The 21,895-nt window shown below is 40.5% G+C and overlaps 1 protein-coding gene across 2 annotated transcripts in view; it reads right to left on the reverse strand.

Moving 5' to 3' along the window:
* Positions 1-21,895, reverse strand: part of LOC131061434 (DExH-box ATP-dependent RNA helicase DExH11) — a 334,783-nt gene that overhangs the window by 249,849 nt on the left and 63,039 nt on the right. For both annotated transcript variants that reach the window (XM_057995124.2, XM_057995123.2), the window contains exon 8: positions 10,242-10,343. In XM_057995124.2, the coding sequence (XP_057851107.1) occupies positions 10,242-10,343 (102 nt within the window). The remainder of the gene's footprint in view (positions 1-10,241; positions 10,344-21,895) is intronic.

Raw genomic sequence — 21,895 nt, forward strand, 5'->3', positions numbered from 1 at the left:
CACTAACTCAAGAATGTAGCACAAAGACTCAAAGCTTGAGCAATTTCCTTCTATTCCTTTCAATTCTTGAATTTACACATGAAAGCTCAAAGACTTCTTTGCTATAAATTTGGCAGAGCTTTTGCTTGCTTTCCAAAAGATAAAAATTACAATAGACCCCCTCAAGTATTTATAGGAGAGGAGTCATGAGAAAAAGGTGGGAGGATCCCAACTAATTTGAGAGATTCTCTCAACTACCAAGACTTATTCAATAACTAACTATGACTTATTCCAACTACAGTCATAATTGAACACAACTTGTAGTTGATTTACATGTAATTACAAAAGTGCAAGTAATGAGTTAACTTGCAATTACAAAGTTATTTTTTTACATGTAACTTGTCAAAACAAAATTACAAATGCATAACTAAAACTATTCCATGTGTCTAAAGACACGACTCTAACTGCATCATCCTTTGTCTGTGATGATCTTCATGTCGCTTCAGGATGCTAGAACTTGAAGTATTTTGGATTGGTAAAGACATCTTGAACCGGAACGGGAACTTGCATCCTTGTCTTCTTGCTTGGGGTAGTACTATCTTTTCAGGAGGGAAACGGTTGCCTTCCTCTTTTCATGTCATGACCATCTTTGTCTTGAAAGCATTTTATGCTCTCAACCATGAATTGTTGTTGTATCTCTTCTTTGAATCATCCTTCATTCTTGAAATCTTCTTGCAAAATAAGGCCCATGCCTTAATCCATTGATTTGGTAGATCGTGTGTGCAAACCGGACTGACAAGGGAAGAGATAAATTGATGCGAAAATGGACTCACAAGTGAGTTTCGGGTTACGGAAGTTGCATTACATGTGTGGGGAAAACAAGAGCATTAACTTACAATTGCGGGGAACAAACATGCAACTTCATATGTGTAATGGGTATCTACAAATTTGCACTTGCAATTGGACCTTTAAAACTCATTTACAAGTGTTTTTTTGAGTGCATTTTGGACCAATTTCGGGTTCTGGATGGCTGACCGCAGGTAGACTTTAAATGGAGAAAATGAATAAAGGTGTGAAATGAGTGGATGAAATGGTATGTACGGATGATGGAAATGAATATGAGTGAAAATGAAAAGATTTTGGGAAGAACATCTTCAAGAAAATGGGAAGAACTTTCAACAAGACCCATGATTACAACTTGGAGACTATTGATTTAGGTCCTCCTACCACTGAATAGGCAATGGAAGACTTGAATGATACAATGAAGACAATCCATGACATGTTGAAGTTGGAGGTGCATTACAACTTGGAGACTATTGATTTCAAGAAGGGAAATGCATTTGTGAAAGAGTTAGTGAGGGTATTCGTGGCTACCACAATATATCTACACCTGTGCATGTTACTTGGCTTCAAAAGCTCCCACAAAGTCCAGACCCCACAGTTCGAATAACTCTTGTGGCTGTGAAGGAAAGAGGGGCATGAAGTCCCTTTTGAGTGGTTTTCCCGCCCGTTGGCACGTGTCACACCCAATCACCCACTCTCGAGCGTCGGTGTGTAGGGTTGGCCACCATAGGCCAGCTAGAAGCACTTTCCTTGCAATTGCATCTAGTCCCATATGTCTGCCTGCCAACCTGTCGTGTGCCTCCTTCAACACACAAGGGATTTCCTCCTCCTTAACACACCTCCTCAAGATTTGGTCGGAACCCATCTTACATAGAAGCCCATTGATTAGCTAGAAGGTCTTGCTCTTTAGTGCCAGCTTAATTCGTTCCCCTAAAGGCATCTCTCTTCGAAATGTGGAGGTAGAGAGGTACTGGCCGATCTTTGCATACCAAGCTGGTAGTATCGCAATTTGAAACAAGTGTGCATCTGTGAAGTCCTCGTTCACCCCCTCGGCAGACTCCCCTAATCTGATCCTTGATAGTTGGTCGGCTATTACATGGGACTTTCCTGGCCGTACGATGATGGTGAAGGTGAATTCCTGCAGGAGTAATAGCCAACGACTTACCCTACCTTGGATGATTGGTTTATTTACCAGGTACATCAATGCCTGAAGGTCAACATAAAATGTGAACAGCGTGGCCAATAGGTAGTGTCAGAACTTTTGTATTGCGTACACCATCCCTTGTGCCTCCCGCTCTGTCGTGTTGTAGTTCCGCTCTGCCTTTGACAGGAGTCGGCTGGCGAAAAACACGGAATGGTCCAATCCTTGTGTCCCTAACTACGCGAGGGTAGCACCAATTGCAAAGTTGGAGGCGTCAACATGTACATGAAACTCCTTGTTCCAGTCAAGGTATACCAATATTAGTGCACTCGTCAGTCGGTCCTTCAATTCCTTGAAGGCTTCTTCCTACTCCGTACCTCAAACGAACGGCTCTCCCTTCCTCGTTAGCTTATGTAAGGGCCAGGAAACCTGTGCGAAGCCTTTGATGAATCTTCAGTAGTAGCCGACATGGCCCAGGAATGATTTCACCCCTATCACATTGTTGGGCTTTCCATGTTAACGATCACTCCTATCTTGTCCGAGTCTGTCTTCAAGCTTCCCTTGTGGTACCATAAACCTGCATTTCCTTGGGTTCAGGGCTAGCCTAGCCTTCCGACACCTCTCCATACACTCCCCCAGAGCCTTCAAGTGGGTGTCCTGATCGCTGAAAATCGACTAGTCATCCAGGAATGCCCTGAAGTTTCCTACAAACATCTTGTCGAAAATGTGTAAAATTATTCTCTGGAAGGTTGCAAGAGCATTACATAGTCCGAAGTGCATGCGATTATAGGCGTACACCCCTTCCTCCACCACTAATGTGGTCTTCAACTTGTCTTCCTTCGCGATACTTATCTGGTTGTACTCGGAGAATCCATCTAGGAATGTGTATATCTCATGCCCGACGACTTCCTCTAGGATGTTGTCAGTGATTGAGATCGGAAATGGATCCTTGATGGTTACTGCATTCAGGTACCTGAAGTCTACGCATATCCTTATCTGATTAGCTTCCTTCTTGAGAGAGATAACTATTGGGAAACCCAATCACTAGTTTCTCCTTTGAATATGATCCCTGCTTCTAGCATTTTATTGCTCTCATTTACATTGACTGTGTAGTTTCTATTCATCCTGTACGGCCTCCTTCGTACCGGTTGGCCTCCTGGTATGAGGGTTATGCGATGTACGCATAGCTCCGGTGGTACCCCCTTCAAGTCCTTGCAAGTCCAGGCAAAGACGTCCTTATATTCGAGGAATATTTTGAAGGTTGTTGCCTTCAGCACGGGGTTCCAATCATCCCCTACAAGTATCATCTGTGGTTCTTCCTCATTGCCAAGATTAACCTTCTCAACACCTCTTTCCTTGTACTTGATGGGTTTATCTTGTTCAAACTAGTGGGCTGGCATGTCGTCCATCCACGCCATTCCCTCCTGCTACCTACCGTACTCCGAGGGAAAGGATTGTTCTTCCATCCTGCCACTTGATTCTCCTATCTCACATATTTGCAGCATGTGACACTCCGGGTGGAAGACCTCATAGTCCTCCATCTGCCAATGAAAGAGTCCGGCCAGTGAACTAGTTCCATCTTCAGAACATCTGCCCAGTTCCAATACTCCTTCCTCGTCGAGCTCTTTCCCTCCTCTGTCTCCTTCAGAACCCCACTCCCATCTATTTGAATCTTTTGTGTCAGAGTCGGATGACAAGAGCTCTTCACTGACGAACTGGTTCCTTAGATCGATTACATACTTATCACCGTCACTCTCGATTGAGAGCGTATTCTTTTTCCAATTATGATTAGCTCTGGCCATGATCAACCATCCCCTTCCTAGGAGGGCGTTGTACGCTTTTCTTTCTAGTGGGATGACTACAAAATCCAGAAGGAATTGTTGCAACCCGATTTCCACCTTTTGTGCAATGAGGGTACCGAGGGGTTTGATACCGCGTTGATCTGCACCGACCAGGTGGAAGGTTGGTGGCTAGAGTGTAGGCTTTTTGAGGCTTCGCCAAGTTTCCTCCCGTAGTACGTTGACTCTGGACCCACCATCCACAATGGTGTTCGTGAGCTTTTGTCCCATTATATCCATCACTACTACTGTCGGTTTTCGTCCAACGCTTACCGTGAGTAGCATAGGGTTCATGGCGTCCGTACCAAGTCCCTTCATCGGGTCCGTACTACATGGTTCCATCATCGTTTGGTGTTCCTGGCCGAGGGTAGTGTCCCCAGTTACATTTGTCAGAGCCATCCTCAACTGTGGCATGGTCTGCAGAAGGTCGGATACCCGTATGGGTATTGTGGTCTATAACATTTGCTTAATGATAGTTTTCTCTAGTCCTAACCGGAGTGGTGTACTCGCAGCTAGGTGCGAGACCCTCCGCTCTTCTGCCATTGCACGCTCAATATCCGCCCTAGCTTCCTGGAGTCTTTCCTTCTCCGTGCGAGGGTCAAGGTACATGGCTTTTTTGTTTTGCAATCGTGTGATTGCCAATACGCCTTCCCTCGGTCCTTCCACCTCCAGCATATTCACCCCTTTTTGCTTTGCACAATCTATGTCCTCATAATTTCCTGGACCACACCATTTGCACAACAGACTTCCTGCGTCGCCCCAGTTTTGACATTCCCTCGCAAAGTGACCCCATTCGTTGCACTTTCTGCATTGAATCATGGATCATCCCTTCGCGTCTTATTGAATTCCACTCCTTGGCGTGTTATTGTTGGATCTATTGTTACCCCACCGATTGTTTCTGTACCCTCCAGGAGAGGCGTCAGAGTTTGTTGTTGGCTTCGAAGGTGTGTCTGGTGGTGTGGCTTGGTCGGGTTGGGCGTAGAGCACTTGTGTGCTCCATGCTTTCAAGTTGTACGGGCATTCCTTAATGGAATGTCCCATTACTTGGCAGATGTCATAGAAAACTTTGCGAGGACAACTTCCCTTAGTGTGTCCCTCCGTCTTGCAGTCAGTGCACCATAGTTCTTTTCCTTCCCTGCCGCTTTCCTTGTCACCCTTTAATTCTTTCATCATCCTCACCATATCCTTCCGAAGTGCTTGCACGGTTTTGGACTCCCCATCACTATCTTCATCCGTACTGTCACCATCGCTCACCCGTCGCTTCCCCCAGGATGTCTTGTTTTCACTTTCAATATCCATCACGCAATTGTATGCTTCATCATACGAGGGCGGAGGAACCACTTTCATCTTCCGTCTGAGTGATGGTACCAATCCTTCAACAAACCACCGCTCCTTGAGGCCATCAGCCGATTGGTTCTCCATTTTGTTAAGCAGTTCCCTTAGCCTTCTATTATATGCGCGCACGCATTCGCTTTTTCCTTGCTTGGTGTTGTAAATCTCCGCCACAATTTCATTATCATCTCTTATTAGTTTGAACTCCTCCTAGAAAGCTTTCTTCAAACTATTCCAGGATGTTTTGTACTGGGCATCCAGGTCTGTATACAAATCAATCGCTATTCCCCGCAGAGTGGCTGGAAATGCTTTCAACCAGTAGTCTTGGTTATCCTGGCCATTTGCTTCACAAATGGTTACGCATGTCTTACAATGCCATACGAGATCCTTCGCCCCGTCACCCATGAATTTTGGAAGCTTTTGTTTTTCCGGGGTGTGTGCCATTGTTCTTGTCTGGAGGGTTTTATGTATAGCGCTTGGAAGTGACTGTATGTCGGAAAGGTACTATGTGTCCGGGAGGTATCGTACACTCTTGCCACAGGGCTTTTGTCACCCTCGCTCCGATAGTCCCTCCTTCTCGGGGTTTCTGGATCTGACCCTCCTACTTTGATGCCCTCTGACAAGGATAAGTTCCTAATGCCAAATAATGTTGCTTCAAAAACAGTGGCAATCTCTTCATGCAGGTCCCGTACCACCGCCTCTCCTTGTTCAGAATATTCCGACGGGTTGCTCTGTGACTCGGCTCCGGAGTCCTCTTCGCTTGACGTCGAGTGTCCTCTTCGCTTGACGTCGAGTGTGGGGCCTGGTCGACGAGATCTTCCTCCACTACGTCTAGAAGTGGCAGGTTCCTGGCGACCTCGGCCAACTCCTTCCACATACACGGCATGTCTCTCCCGATTACAACTCCGACTCACACTCTGACTCCTACTGTGTCTCTCCAAGCTCTTCGAGTCAGCAACCTCCCTTAGCCACCGTCTCCTTTCGGCCTGTTCTTGTACGCGGAGAGATCTCCGTACGGCTCCCTCATCTACACCTTCGGTGGTAGTGGTACGTTTGTCCTCGTTTGGCCGTAGGGGCATCAAGTGCCAGAGGTACGGCGTCGACTAGCCTCCCTCTCCTCTTCCTCCCTATGGCTCCGCTGCTCGTACCTTCGGAGTACTTGTTGCCGACGGAGTTCTCATGTAGTTTCCTAGCTTCGGTCTTGAAGTGTAATCAAATTTTTGGCGAGTAACTTTGGAATACTTCCGAGCAGGTCAAAGACGCGAGTGCTAACGGTGAGTTCACCACGTACCGTGCCTTCCGAGACGACTCTCTCCCGAACCTCTCTCTGCACGTACTGCGTGACCGACACGTCCCACAACTCTACCAAGTCAATCATCAACTGATCCTCTCGTGCCTCTTCCACGGTACTCTCTTCGTGTGTGTCGCTGTCCACGACAATTAATTGTTGGTTGAATGGCCGGCCCATTAATTCCTTTCGCCTACCGCCATAGTTGTCTCCAGGTTCGTTCTGGCAACGACGCCAAAATGTTGAGTCCTTAATGTATGATTGGTAAAACTCACAGATAACACAGTGTTTTCCACACGTACCATTTATTCATATACCTGTACATTCATATGTCACAGCATAAGTAATAATGATAAACAACTAGACCAGAAGAGTTATATCTTTATTGATTTATCCAAAATATATCCATACATAATCTCCCCTGTCGAGGATCCATCTAAACAATATATAGACCCGACAGTTGGCCAAGTTGCCTACCGTCACCAACTCCCAACTACCCGACGGGAACCTCTCGGTGACAAAACATAATCATAAACACAACATAAACACACTTATAAATATTATTCTTACTAACATACGTTATTTACCCCTAACACACTTCTTCTGTTATTCTTGTTAATTCTATGAAGTATATTTCGAAATGTTTATAATCAAGGATGGACCGCATATCCATGATGTCAAATTTATCAAGATCTTAGAGCATTGTGCTCCACATACTTGTTATTGCTTTCACCTATTGTGATGTTATCATACATTGCCCCATTGCAAATGGGGACCCCAATTTTCTGATTCCTTGCTTAGGTGTTTTACTCAGTCGTCTTTAGCTTGGCAATAATCCTAGCTGTTAACCTTTTGCTCTTGAGAGGAGCTTACTTTTGTCAGTTCAAGATTGAGGTGAGTTGTTGATATTGCCAATGTTGCAAAGGATGTCAAGGGTGCTAAGTTATCAAAAGTTGTTAGAGGGAGAGGTGTTGTGAGGAGTGGGTTTCAAGTGAAGAAGTAGTAAGTTTGCTTGTAGTTCTATCAGCAACTGCAAGCACATCACCTCAAGGTCATGTATTACAAGCTTATATTTGTGTAGGACCTAGGTGAGAAAACAATTGTGAAAATACTGAGGATCAACACCCTCATTTCATGTATAAATTTGTGCAAGGTTAAGAGGGATAAGTTGTGCACTAATGTCATGCCCTACCTCATCTTGTCATTCGAAAATTGTCTAAGTGTTGGTTCAAGGGGTGCTTCAACATGTAATTTTTGCATAAAATAAACCCTAGCATGTGCCCTAGGTATGGGATGTATGAGGAAAATATTTGGCTAAGTGCAGTGCTACCTCCTTGTGGTGTGTGCACATTTCTACAACCTCACCTCCTAAATGCATTCCTAGGTCTTTTGTGCACATCAACCTCCTAGATGCACTCTACTTTTACTGCAAACCTCCCCTTGGAATGCACTCATGATGGGTTGATATATGTTGTGCACTCACCTATCTTTGGTGTGCTTAGCAATCTTGTGCACTCCAACCTCTCAATCAAAGGACAATGACAAAGACAAAAACTTGATTCAGGAACTCTTTGGTTCATCAAAAGACAGAGAAGAAAAAGAAGAAAAGAAGTTGTTGAGGATGTGCAATAAAAAGTGGTTCATGGAAGAGTGAGTTTGCTGAAAGTCATTTTCAATGAAATCACAATTTCACAAACTCAATATTTTGCAAAAAGAGTTTGCAGATATTCAAATAGTGTTCGGTGGTCAAAATTCCATGTGCAGCAAAGACAAAACACATTCTTGCAAAGCTAAATTAATTTTGTGAGTATGAATCAGTTGTGACAATTCAACTTCTCCAACTGTCGTATAAATAGCGATTCAAACACCCTTTGTGGGTTTTCTAGAGAGGAGGATATAAAAGGGAATTTGGGAGAGATACAAAGAGCGCTGGACAATTCATTAAGGAGACATTTGAGGCTGGCTAGAGGTGAAACAAAGGTTCTAAAGACCATTGTAATTTGAAGAGACTGAATTGATAGTATTCATTGTACTCCTGTTACTGCAAATTAATAAATGAATGCATCAATTTCCTGTGAATCATTTGCATGCTGATAAACTCTTTGAGCTATTAATTCCAACTGTCTGATAAGACTTGGAACTAGACTACATTAGTTGATATACTCAAATAGTGAAACCTAGGCTCATTCTTGCTATAAATCTGCTTTCTAGTTAATAGAGGCTGGCTATGACAAGAAATGGCTATAATTTGCTACCTTTTGCTTTAAAACCTCTAACTTGGTATTGGAAACTTGATGTTCCTGACTTACGCATAAAGGGTTAAGCATTCAGGTGACAGTGCCACACAAAAAAAAACTATCATTGACTTTTCTTTTAAATGAGTTTCCACGTAGTGAATCCACTTAAATGACTTGAGTTTGCAGACAAATGGCACAAAAAACTTGTTACTATTGCCAAGGAAAAAATGTAACACTTTTTGATGTTATAAACTGCCCTTCAAATTAGGCACCTTTAAGTTTTGGAGTTACGACTTTGGTGATATTATGGCAGAGAAATGAGATGGCAGTGCCACCCTAAAATCTTGTCAACTTCACGCTTCTTTACACCTTCATTTCCCAGGCGTGATTAACAGTCATTTGCCCCTCCTATGGTACAATTTCAAAATGGTTATGCCACCTAAATTCTGCACTTTTTTGCTTGTTTATTACCCTTAACGGCCGGTGTAGTTTCAGAATGACCATACCCTCTTTGGTAAACCAAAGATTGGTGAGCGACCTTATTTCAGTGCTAAAATTGGATATCTTTTATCATTTTATGTCTTTTTGATGTAGCACATACCACTAACTCTCCCACCAACTTAGATGCTTTTTCTTGTGGCCTAGCCGCTGGGAAGTGCACTATAATTATCTTACTTAACTCATTTCTTTAGGCAGATTTATTACTCCTTGCCATCTTTTTAATACCAGGCATGATTTTTTCATGATTAAACCACTCTGATTTAGCATCAAGGGTCTCATCTTTTCTAGGCACGGTTTCCCATTGAGTTTGCCACCATTGGGCCCTTTTCTTTGTAGTGTGCTATTGCCACCCAAACTGTGTAGCTCGCCCACATTAAATTTCTTATCATACCTTGGGCAGAATAATATCAACTCTTTCCAACATTTTAGGCAGCCTTGCTGTGATGCCAATATATACTTATGTGCCATATCCTTGGCATTCAGTCCCTTATTTATTAAGCATGCTTTCCTTTGCAATTTGACGCCTTCCATAAGCTAAAATCTCATGATACTGTCCTTATTCTGCCTTGTTACCTTGTCATTTGCTCCTCCTTGTTCTTTCCTTGAACATCTCCACCATTTACCCCTTATCTAGCTTGAAAGTTGAAATAATTCTCTTTACCCTACAAAAGTTGTTAGAAAAAAATACCAAGATTGAACAAAATTTTGCATCTGACTGCGAAAGACCACAATTAACATTGATAACATGACCAGAATTATCTGATTCAACATGACAAACTCGACTGTAAAGAAAGTTTTATATGGGCGCCAATAGTTTTGTAATTTTTTATTTCTTTTGACAGGTTCTTTGAATTTTTAATTGAGTTTGTTTCTTTTATTTTCTGGTATATTCTGCAAGTATTTTGTCATGCCCCATAATTAGGCAATTAATATGTGTACATCTCAAAACTCAATGATCAAAAACTTACAAAAAACCAGAAAAGACTGTAATTTTCATTTCAAACGATAATTTGATGGCCTTACAAAATCACCATAAAAATTGAAACAATTAAACAATTATAGGAGCTTCAAAAGAGCCATACTTTGGCAGCCAATGCAAAGGCATATTCTGCAACAACCGTTTTTCCAGCTGATGTATGAGCAGCCACAAAAACTGAATCACCCCTTTCAATATAATACACAGCCTGCACATTTATATTTACATTAAAACAAAAACGAGATCAACAAATAAAGACCTAACTAGATATCAGAAGTCTATACTAGATTTATTAACTCATATTGCAATTCACTAAAACCCACATTGTTAAAAGTGACCCAAAATAGAAAACCATTGGATGCATATTTACAATGGTCAAAGATAATAAAGGAATCCAAACATTCAAACTTTATCCTACTGAAGAATAGTGAACAAAGGAATATGGCATACAAGATAACTAACGGAGAAATAAATAAGAAAACAAACTAAACTTTGCAATTGTATGTACAGTGTAAGCTCAAAGGACCAATCAGTAAAAGCTGAGTTACCGATTCCTGGTTCGGGCTTGGGTTTGGATTCGAGGTTCGGCTTCACTCAATTTTTTTTGGGCAGTTTTGGGTTTGTTAGTACAAAAACATTAACCATTTTGAGCCAACTCCTATGGTGCTTTGGACTCGTTTCTTTGAAGAACAATTTTTTGAGGATGTGACCAAGTTTTCGCAGTATTTGAATGATCTTTTTACAGCTAAATTACAAGAAGTCTCTTGTACCAATGTCCAGCAAGATAGTGCTTTGAGTGGATGTAACTATAGACCTCCTTGGTTGACTCGGGACCCTAGGATCATATTTGGTTTCAGTTTCAATCAGTTTGGTGATTTTGGGGTTTAGTTGGCATTGATGCAGAGGAGGCACCATATAGGAAATTAAAACAAACGAAATGATAAGGTTTTTCTATACCAACTTCATTTGGAGAGCCTAGGTGCACATTTCTAGACTCTAGTATTGATCTCTTTTAGAGGCTTTAAACCAACATACTTTGGGCAGTGCAAATGGCATGGGCAGACCCACAATAGGCTGATAAGATCATGAACAACTTCTTTGTAATAACTTTCAATAGTGCAGCAAACTCATGAGACTTCCAACTCTTGTTTTGTTCAACTAAGCAAGACAAATTTAATGGACTTTGACCAAACAAAATTATAGAGAGTTTCAAACTTTCAAATCTGACTTGGGTGCCTTCTCACAACCTCTCAACGGTGCCTTCATTGAATTTTCACTACTGAGACCCATATAACAACTCTAACTTGTTTTGTGACTGCCTATGTTACAATGAGTATCATAACAGTCCTCTTAGGACAGTCATAATCATAACTTGAATAACACCTTCAAAAGTGATCAAATCACTTATTTTGGGTTTGTACGACCGCTGCACATCTCCCTTTACCCTCCTTCCTTCTCAAAACTCAAATGATGTACACTTTGTTTTGATTCTGCCCCTCACTGTTCTTTGACAGTCTGATACATGAGGATATCCGACCAACAGTCATATTGTTGCACGTGCAAACTCCAATCTCAGGCCCTGCAAATTTGGAATATGATTAAGTACATTAACACAAGCCTCTCCACCCCTTTTTGTGGTTATGCAGCGATGGAGGACCAAATTACATCATTTTTAAACTCACTGGTTACCCTAGATAGGGTTCTTACCAGTTTTGAAAGAAAAGACAATAACTTTTAAAGTACTTGATGAGAATGAATGAAACCAAAACCGAAAGAAAGTAAATTCATATCACTTCCATTCCCAATTGGTCTCAGATAATTTAATACACCATACAGTCCGTACCATTTGTTGCAACAGCCCACAACATTCAGAAAAAACAGTCTTACCGGGCTGCCTATGGTAAAATGACCATAATTTTCTCCAAACTCAATAAAAAACCACCAAACCAATTGCAAATGAAAGGTGATTCATCCCTCTATCAATCCCAATCAACCTCAGGACCGTATCAGGCCGTACAGATCCGTACCATGCAAGAGAGCAGAAAAAAACGTGGAAAAGTGCAGAAAATTGTATGTTTTTATTGCTCAAACCTCAAAAACAAAACATTCAACCCTTGGGACGTACAATGTAGGCCTATTTATGCCCATACAATCAGTTTTCAACCTTCAAACCGACCCCAAGTACCACCTAACAACTTTTTTGAAAAGTTGACAAGAAAATGCAAAAAGTTGTCAAGACAACTTTGACAATATGTGACAACTTTTACAATTTTGAACAAATTGATTCCAAACTTTCACAAATGGGTCCAAATGAGCAATAATGGCCCAAAATAGCCTTCTTAACGTGAAACGACACAAAATGAAACAAACACCCAACTTTGACCATTGTGAGCATAGGGTTACTCCTACGGTGAAGCACTGATTGAGGACAAGCAATCTTTGGAAAGGGAGGATTGTAATGTCCCCATTTTCAGTTTCTCCTACTTTGCAATTGGTTCTATCCTTCAAGGTGTGAGTTGGCTGTATTTGAGTGGTAATTTGATGTTACTAGTGAATTCAAATGTCCTAGAGGGCTTACTAGGCACTTTTTGTACACTTGGTTAGGTCCGATAATCATCTTTCATCATCAGCATCACTCGTGCAGTCAATTTTCGATTCTGACACTTTTCGACCATTTTCACAGCTAATTGTAATTTTGAGCTATATTTAATTACTTTTACTCATGTTACCATACTACTTTAAATATTTTATCAGGCACCTCAGTATGATAGCTCATTGGAAAGAGACTCAAAAGTTTCAAATGTTGGATGCTTAACCTTGTTTATAATGCACTTGCCAAAAAGTTCACGTCGTGGTTATAAAAAGGTGGTTGAGGGATCATTTGTGATATATAGAATATTCAAATGCTCGTTGTTTTCTCTGTGAAGATTTAAACATTTGTGTTTGTGGCTAAAATTTTGTCTCCAAGAGGAAAAACTCAAAGGTTTCTTCGAGTGGAGGGTGGAAACCCTCATGCTTCACCAAAGCAGATCTACACAAGGATTGGCAAGGCATTAAAGGTCAATGAAAGGACGAAAACTCTCATTCATGGTGCACCTTTCAAGGCATATCAAGTCAAGGTTCGCAATTGTGTTAAAGAGGTTTTCGTTGAATTTAATCATCTAGAGTCACTGAAATTCATGAAGTATTTGTAAAAGACAATATTTTGTCATTTATCAATTGTTCACTAGACGATTTAATACATATCTGAAGTACTAGTTTGGCATGGCATGAAATAATCTAGCTCAGTCATGGATTTTGAGTGCTTTTTCACTAACTGAAGGTGGATGCCCTCATTGTATCAGGTGGTATAAGGGCGAACTGAGGGACTGAGTTTTTCCTTTCCTTCATGAATAGCATCTGTTAGAATAATATTATTCTATTATTATTTAATGGTCAATAATGTAGTTTAGGTCTAGCATTAGCTTAATTAGATTGTTTCTAATTTTGCACTCTGTGAACAATTGTTTCATTAGGAAACATCATCTTTGTAATTGCTTATATATGTACATTCATTTTTTTCAATAATTTATGCAATTACCATATTATCATGGTATCAAAACAGGAAGACATAAAAATTCATCAAAAAATAAAATTTAAAAATTCAGAAGAAATTTTTTGAAAAGTTTTTTCAGTAAGTCAACCTTTTTATCGTTTTTCTGAAGGGTCGTCTCTATTCAAAACCTGCAAAGGGCTTTTGTTCTGACAATTTGACAAGGAAGTTCGTGCAATTTTTTGCAAATCCGGGGGCATTTATTTTCATGTCGCAATTTCATTTTTGGGTCTTTCGTGAACTGCTTTCTTCTTCCCGTGGCCTATTCCTGTGACAACTCTGTCTTGAGACTTCTTTGCAAATTGCAACATCTCTGCAAGTCTTTTTTTTTTGTGCACGATTATTTTTGCGGCCCTACCTTCTCTCACGTCGGGATTTCCCTATCTAAGTGCCTCGGTTTTTTTCTTGGAGCATATCATTTTTGTGCCCTTCAACGAGCACACGAACTTCTTCAATCTACACACGTCTTTCTTTAAAGACACAGGCTCTGGCATTTTCAACGGAAGTCACATTTTTTCTTTGTCGTCTACATTCTTGTGCTCACATCGTGAAAAGGTTTTTTCAAACGATTTTTCTCAAAATCGTGGCATCTTTTTATGTGACCTAGGTTTTCAAAAACCTTGGTTTTTGCTAGGGTCTACAAATTCCTGAGCCAGCTAGGTTTGCTGGAAAAGTTTGTCAATATTACTACATACCTACTAGGGTTTCTTACGCCCTAGTTATATTTTCTGCAATTTGATCTTTGTCACGAGGAATATTTGTTCTATTTTCAACGCCTTGGGATTTGTGCATTAGAATTTGTATCGAGTTTCGTGCAAATATTTGTTGCATGTCCCTCATTTATAATGCCTCGGGAAGCGTGTTGAATAGCGTTACTAACAAATATCATGCTTGAAGGCAGTCAAAAGTTTAATGGCATGAATTATAAAACCTGGAAGCAATGGATGTTCACAATCTTCAAATATTGTTGCCTTGATCAGATGCCTCTAGGTAAATCCACATGTCATCTGGCAGCCTGTCCCGATCAAGTTAAATTTGATAAGCAGAATCGTGAGGCAATCATGCTCATCAAACTATCGATTACCGATGATCAGCTACCGCAGGTTTTGTCTAGCAAGACAGTTGTCGAGATTTGGGAGCATCTAAAGGCATTGCATGAGACTTCCAATAAAAACAGAGCATTCTTTCTCAAGAACATGCTTTTCTCTATCATCATGGATGAACGGAAATCTCTTCAGGAGCATCTCACCAAAATCAAGTACATCCATGATCAATTGGAAGCAATCGAGCGGAAGATGGCGGAAGAGTACAATTTTCTACAGCAAGATCAATGGAAACAGCAGTTCGGCAACATGTCAATTCGTCCTCCACAGAACAAGCTTTTCTAGCCAAATCCTTTAACAAGGATAAAGGTAAATCTCAATCTTCTCAGCAGAAGAGCTCTGCTCTATCATCAGAAGGCTCGAAGAAGAAGAAAGTTCAGTGCAACTATTCTCACAAGTACAGTCACATGAAGCTAGAATGTCATAAACACTTGGCTGCTCAATCCAAGCAAGGAGGTTCTCAACCAAAGGCAAATGTTGCACAGTACACTAAGCAGAACGAATCTACCTTTTACGCCTTCATGGCATAAAGACCTGCAAATCATGTGAAGTCTTTTGCCTGGTATATTGATTCAGGTGCTTCTCGACACTTCACTCATCAACATGATTGGTTCACAGAATATCAGCCTTTATATCGTTTGTTGTCCTTATTTTTGTAAACCAAAAACGTGAGCAACCCTCTTCAATTTTTTGATTAAAATTCATACTTTAGACTTCCTATGCACGCTTTCCAAGGTTGAAATTTGTCTCAAATTTTACCTTTGTTGAGTGTGTGCTTTTTCTTTGGTTTTCTTTAGTAGTTTTTAATTGTTTTAAGTTTTCATTTTTGCATCCTTAGTGCAAATTCGGGTTTGGAGGTTGGGAGCGCAAGTTGGGGGTCTTTCCCTTTATGCAACAAGTTGTAATGACTTAACTTGTAGTCAGTCTCTTCAAACCCGATTTCTCAATAGTATGTTTTAGATTCTTTGTGTCACTTGTAATCGGGGCTTAGAAACCCGATTACAAGTGTTGCCTCCCTTTTCATGTACAAGTGAATAATCACTTGCATTTGCTTTCTGGAAACCCGATTCTATTTTCTTTTTAACAGGTTTTGTAAAAAATGCTTAACATGTATCGTCTCTTTCAAAACCCGACTACAAGTTAAGTCACTTCTTAGAGTCATAAGCAAAAGTGATGCACTTGTATCAAGTCTCTTTAAACCCGACTTCAAGTTCCTTTTTTTTATTTTGAAAGGAAGAGTTTTCATCTACTTGTATTGGCTCTTTCAAAACCCGATTACAAGAGTTTGAAGGGGTTCTTTTGTTCTTTCCACTCTATGATGGAATCCGTTTTGTTGGGGAAACGGTTTTGCATTTATGAGTGATGAGATTGTTTTCTAAAGGGAGTCTTTCTTCTAAAATCGGCTATAAGTTCTTGGGAAGTTGCATTCCAAGAGTTGTTTTTCTTCCCTTTAGATTTCGTGGTTTTCGGTTTAGCGTCTTTCTCTTTCAGGTATGAGCATTTCTTTTAATTTCTTTCATGCTTTGTGTCAGTATATTTCTTTATCAAATGCATGTTTTGATCACTTGTTATCGGGTTTTCTAGACCCAACTACAAGCGATGGGGTTCCTTCCACGCCATGATGTATTTTATTGTCAAAGTTCCTAGTCGTCCTAGCATATAAGTTTTACCCTCCATTGTGAGTATTTTCGTTTGATTCGATGGCATCTATGTGTTCTTCCCCTGCACCTGTAAGCATGCGTCCATGCTTTGCATTCATCTCTGCAACAAGGCCATTCGTTTTTAAACACAAGTCTTTCACATTTGAATGACTTGCAGTCGGGTTTTCTAAACTCAACTGCAAGTATTTCCCTTGTGCTTTGTTCCTTTCATTAGCTCTTGTCATATGTAGTCGGGTTTTCTATACCCGATTGCAAGTTCAATATTGCTTTATGAATCAGGTTTGTCATATATCATTGCAAGTTCAGGTTTGTCACACATCATTGCAAGTTTTATGAGTTGCAAGTAAAAAAAAAAAAAACTTCACTTGCAATCAGGTCTCTAAGACCCGACTACAAGTGAACTTTTCGCGATTTTCCTTCCCAAACTCTCATTAGATTGGGTATCCTTTTGCTTGTAATCGGGGGTTAGAAACCCGACTACGAGTTAAATGCCCAAAATGATTTTTTCCCCTTCGTTTGGTAAGCTCACACTGCTTGCAGTCATACTCCTTCACTACGAGATGCTTTCCAAAATATCATTGATTCATCATCCATGTGCAATCAAGTCCCAAACCCTCCATTACAAATATTCATCATTCCATGTCTTCACATTTCCACTTGCAGTCCGATCTCTTGAGACCCGATTACAAGTGCGAAAAGTGAATTTTTTTCCCACTTGCAATCCCCCCCACGAGATCCGATTTTCCTTCACATCGCTATCCAAGCTCATTTATAAAGCATCTTTGAGTCAGTCCAAGCTATTTAATGATAAAATCCTTCCCAAGTCGTGGTGTGAGCATTGGTTTTCAAAACTTGAAGACTATGGAATCTCCAGTTGGTGCTGAAGACGTTCTTACTCTTTTGGATTTTCATCACAGTGTTGCAGATTCTTGTTCGATGTCAGGGGAACCGGCATCACCTCCAAACAAAAAGATGAAATACAAATACAACAAATATCAGAATCAGATTGCTCCTACTCAGGTAGTCTCTCTCATTGATGAGATCCGAGACACAGAGATTGGACATGTTGGCATTTCCAAGTTCTTAGAAAGAACAGAGGGTTCGCCTACACATGGGATGCAGTTGCTCATGAACAGTCATATTCATTTGGTGTCTTCATTTCCAATGGCTGCCTTAGAGCTTGAATTTGTGCTCGCATGCGCATCTCACTTTGATAAGGAGACTAGATCAATCAGAGACGATGATGGGAACGTCATTATCAAGTTGGATCCGGAGACTATCGATAAAATTTTCAGAGTTCCCGTAGCTTCAGTGTATGCAGACATCACGATGAAAAGCGCCCTGGATCACTATAATCAGAGAAGGTCAGATTGAATCAGGCATATTAATGCTAAGTGGCTGAAGACTCCCAGAACTTGTTTTTCCAGATGGCCTAAGCTTTATCGCTGCGACTTCATTGAAGAAATTGGCGATATGATCACCCTTCTCAACAGGATTATGGGTTTGAAACACTCTAACGTGTTTGAGATCTGGATGTAAAAATATATTGTGATCATGAGAAAGGGGCAATGTCACATTTTCTGGGCAGAAATCATCAGTGACAACTTGTGCGAGCAGCTGCCGCAAGTTCTCAATACCCTCCCCTTCTATATCAATTCATATTTGGTGTATATTGCAGCATCACTCAGACAATTTCCTGGTCTTTCCACCAAAGGTGACAGATCGTTGGTGCCTGTATGGAAATATTATGATCAGCTGACTCTTAGGCCCAGCAGGATTCAATATAGAAGAGTGCAAGATGCGTTCTTCGGAAACTTTATGTGTCTCTTCGATAAGACCCTCAAAAATAGAAGAGTCTTTGAGGTAGCCTGGAAGAAGGAAAATGAGTACAGTTGCTTGTTTCTACAGTTCCCAACTATCACCTACCTGTTGTGACCTTTTCACACATCGCCCCATTGCAAATGGGGACCCCCTACTTTTTAGGCCCTCCCAGTCTTTTGGCTTGCGTTTTTGGGTCTTTTTGTAGCAGCCTCATCAATCTCTCTCTAAGTTTGCGAGTGTTTGAGGGTCATATTGGTCAAGTCTGCTTTTTGATTGGGTGAATTTGATGAAGTCCAAGACTTAATTTTAGGGTTTCTGCCTTCAGTCGTAGATTTTAGGGGTTTCTTTTACTGTTTTGGAAAAACTGAACTTAGAAGTGGAATCGGGACCCTTCAAGAAACCTCCCAGAAAAATTTGAGCTTTATAGTTGTAAATTGTTTTCTTTTGAGTAATATAAAGGAGTGTGGGATTTCAGATTTTGTGTTGAAATCTTACCTTGTTCCCATTGTGTTCTTGCGTCATATTCGGGAAGTTCTTTGTGCTTACTTGAAGATTGTAGAAGGTTGTTAAGAAGAGCTTCACCGCATATAGTTGCAAACTTTGTGTTGCAGATATTGAAGGCGAAACTAGTTTAGTTTGTGATCTGAAGCTGAGAAGTGTTGCAAGACTTTGTGCTTGTAGTAATTCCCATCTAAAGTAGTTTTTAAAGTGCATCATATTTGCTGACTTTGCGCTACTATACGATGTACTTTGTTCTTAAATTATCATTATAAAAGGGTATAGGATTTCACATATTCAAGACTTTGTGCTTGTTATTGTTTTTCCATCCCGGCGGAGCTAGTGGAAGTCTTTGTGCTTTCAGGAAACTTCATTTCCTCTCTCGGTTTTGCTTTAAAAGTTGTTATTATTTCTTTACAACAGTCATTACTTTTCTGTGAAGAGAAAAGAATATAGTCTTCCCTAAAAAAAGAGGAAAGATTGTTGTCCTGCCCCATATTAGATTAAATTAGTTAGTAGATAGGGGGAGCCTTCGCTAAATTAGGGGAGTATCATACTCACACACTGTGGCTGAAACCACAATTTTGCACATCCGTCTAGGTTTACAAAATTTTCAACCAACAATAAGCACCATGCTCGGCTAGTAGCGAAAACCTTCTCTCACTGTGAAGGCATTGACTACGAGGAGACCTTTGCTCCAACAACGAAGATGAGCACCAACAGATTAGTTATAGCCATGACAGCTCAGTTTGGCTGGAAGGTCCATCAAGTCAAGAGTGCCTTCTTCAATGGTGAGTTGCAAGAAGTCTACATGACACAGGCTCTTGGATTCAAGGTTGTCAGTAAAGAACACCAAGTATGCAAACTGGTGAAAGCACTCTATGGCCTAAAATAGGCTCATCGTGCTTTGTACATGAAAATTGATAACTACCTCACTGATCAAGGCTTCCAAAGGAGTCCTTCAGACTCAAATTTGTATGTCAAAACCACAAGCAGTGATATCATCCTTCTTGTTATCTATGTGGATGATCTGATTATCAGTAGCAGTTCGACACTTTTGATTAAGGAAATCAAACACAATTTGTGCCAGTCATTTGACATGATGGACCTAGGGCTTCGGCATTACTGCATAGGTGTTGAAGCTTGGGAGAATAGTGACAACATCTTCATCTCTCAATCAAAGTATGTTAGGGCTCTGCTAGACAAGTTTTGAATGCGGGACTGCAAACCTGCATCTACACCTATGGAGAAAGGCCTGAAGTTGTTGGCCAAATCTGACTCTCCTATTGAGAATGAATCTGCATTCAAGCAACTAGTAGGCAGTCTCATCTATCTCATCGCCACTAGACCTGATCTCAGTTATGCTATGAGCTACATTTCTCGCTTCATGACAGCCCCTACAGCTGAACATTGGGTTGCAGCGAAGCGTGTCCTACACTATGTCAAGGGCACTTCTAACTTTGGCATTCTAAATGGCAGAAACAAAGATCCGAGAATCATTGGTTACACAGACTCAGATTGGGCAAGCTCTGTTGATGACAGAAAAACTACATTTGGGTATGGTTTTAGCCTAGGAACATGTGCCATTACTTGGACCAGAAAGAAGTTGCAAGTCGTAGCTCTTTCCTTGACCGAAGCAGAATATTGGGGAGCTGTAAAAGCAGCTTGTGAGGCAGTTTGGCTTCGAAGGATTCTTTCAAACATGCAGATGTCTCAACCAGGTCCTTCACCCCGAAACTGTGACAATCAAGGGGCGCTCAAACCCTCCAAGAATTCAGTCTTCCATGAACGAACCAAGCATGCTGATCTTCACTGTCATTTCATCCAAAATCTGGTTGAAGTCAAATCAGTAAATTTGCAGTATATTCCAACTCATGATCAAACTGCAGATATCCTCACCAAGACTCTGTAATGTCCCCAAATTAGAGATGCCCAATTTCTGCCCTAAATGAAGGTGAATAAGGATTAGAGATGCTTGTTGCCTTGACTAAAACACTGCAAGTTAGAAAATATATAATATAATGCACTAGTACAGATCTGGAAATGGTGCTGTTATGGCAGGTACAGCACCAATATATGCAACATAACTCTTCAATCAGCAATTTGTCCAACTCAAGAAGTCTTGAAAACTGCAAATATGAATACGGTGACCCTGAACAAGGTTATTAGCACACTAAAACCTCAACATTTCAGCCTAGGCTTCCCACAACCTCCAAGAACATCTAGTCAATGATACACGTAGCCATTTATCAAATCTACAACCTTAAACTATACGATCTGCATTTCTATTATCATCATTATAAAAAAATGACAGAGAAATGAGTCTCAATACAAAAATTGAAGATATCTCATATGGTACAACCAGCATGAAGAGAGGTACGGCCTGCCTCAAGTGATTGGTACAGCCCATAGTTATAAAACTCGGACTCGGCAAGGCCTGAAAATACAACTCAGCAAACACTTAGCGACTTAAAAGATTGCTCAAATATCATTAGAAATGCATTTCATTTGCAAACTTCAAGGAGGATATGCATCCAATGAGTCAATAAATGAGTACATAAAAGAAAAAAGCTGAGTCTAGTTATAGTTAATTGATTTAAACGCAAATTATGTGGAAAATGGCATCCTCATGTAGAATTGTAATGTCCCCTTCTCAGTGACCACATGAGAGTTGATTAGCCTATTTCACATCATCCCAATAGGCTAATTAGGAGATATAAGGGATGATATGCTGATCACGTCATAAATTTCTATTGGTGGAGAAATAAAAGGTGGAATATTATTTTATGGGATATTATATTATTATTTGGTGGGAAAAGTTACTTTATGTTATAAAATAAAATTATAAAAGTAAAGTGACTTTATTTATAGAAATGATAATAAAGTCATAAAGTGACTTTATAAGGAGTAAATAAAATAAAGTGATTTTTAATCCCACATTGAGAGTGGAAGCTCAACAACGGTTTGGAAAGTATTTATAACGAGCCTCGTCCTTCTCCAAGGGGATATTATGTGATTGTTTGATACTTAATATTTCTCCTTAGTTGCTGGTGTGACAGTGACAGCCATTTCTAAGGACGAAACC

Source organism: Cryptomeria japonica, chromosome 8 (assembly GCF_030272615.1).
Source record: "Cryptomeria japonica chromosome 8, Sugi_1.0, whole genome shotgun sequence".
NCBI classification, from domain to species: Eukaryota; Viridiplantae; Streptophyta; class Pinopsida; order Cupressales; family Cupressaceae; genus Cryptomeria; species Cryptomeria japonica.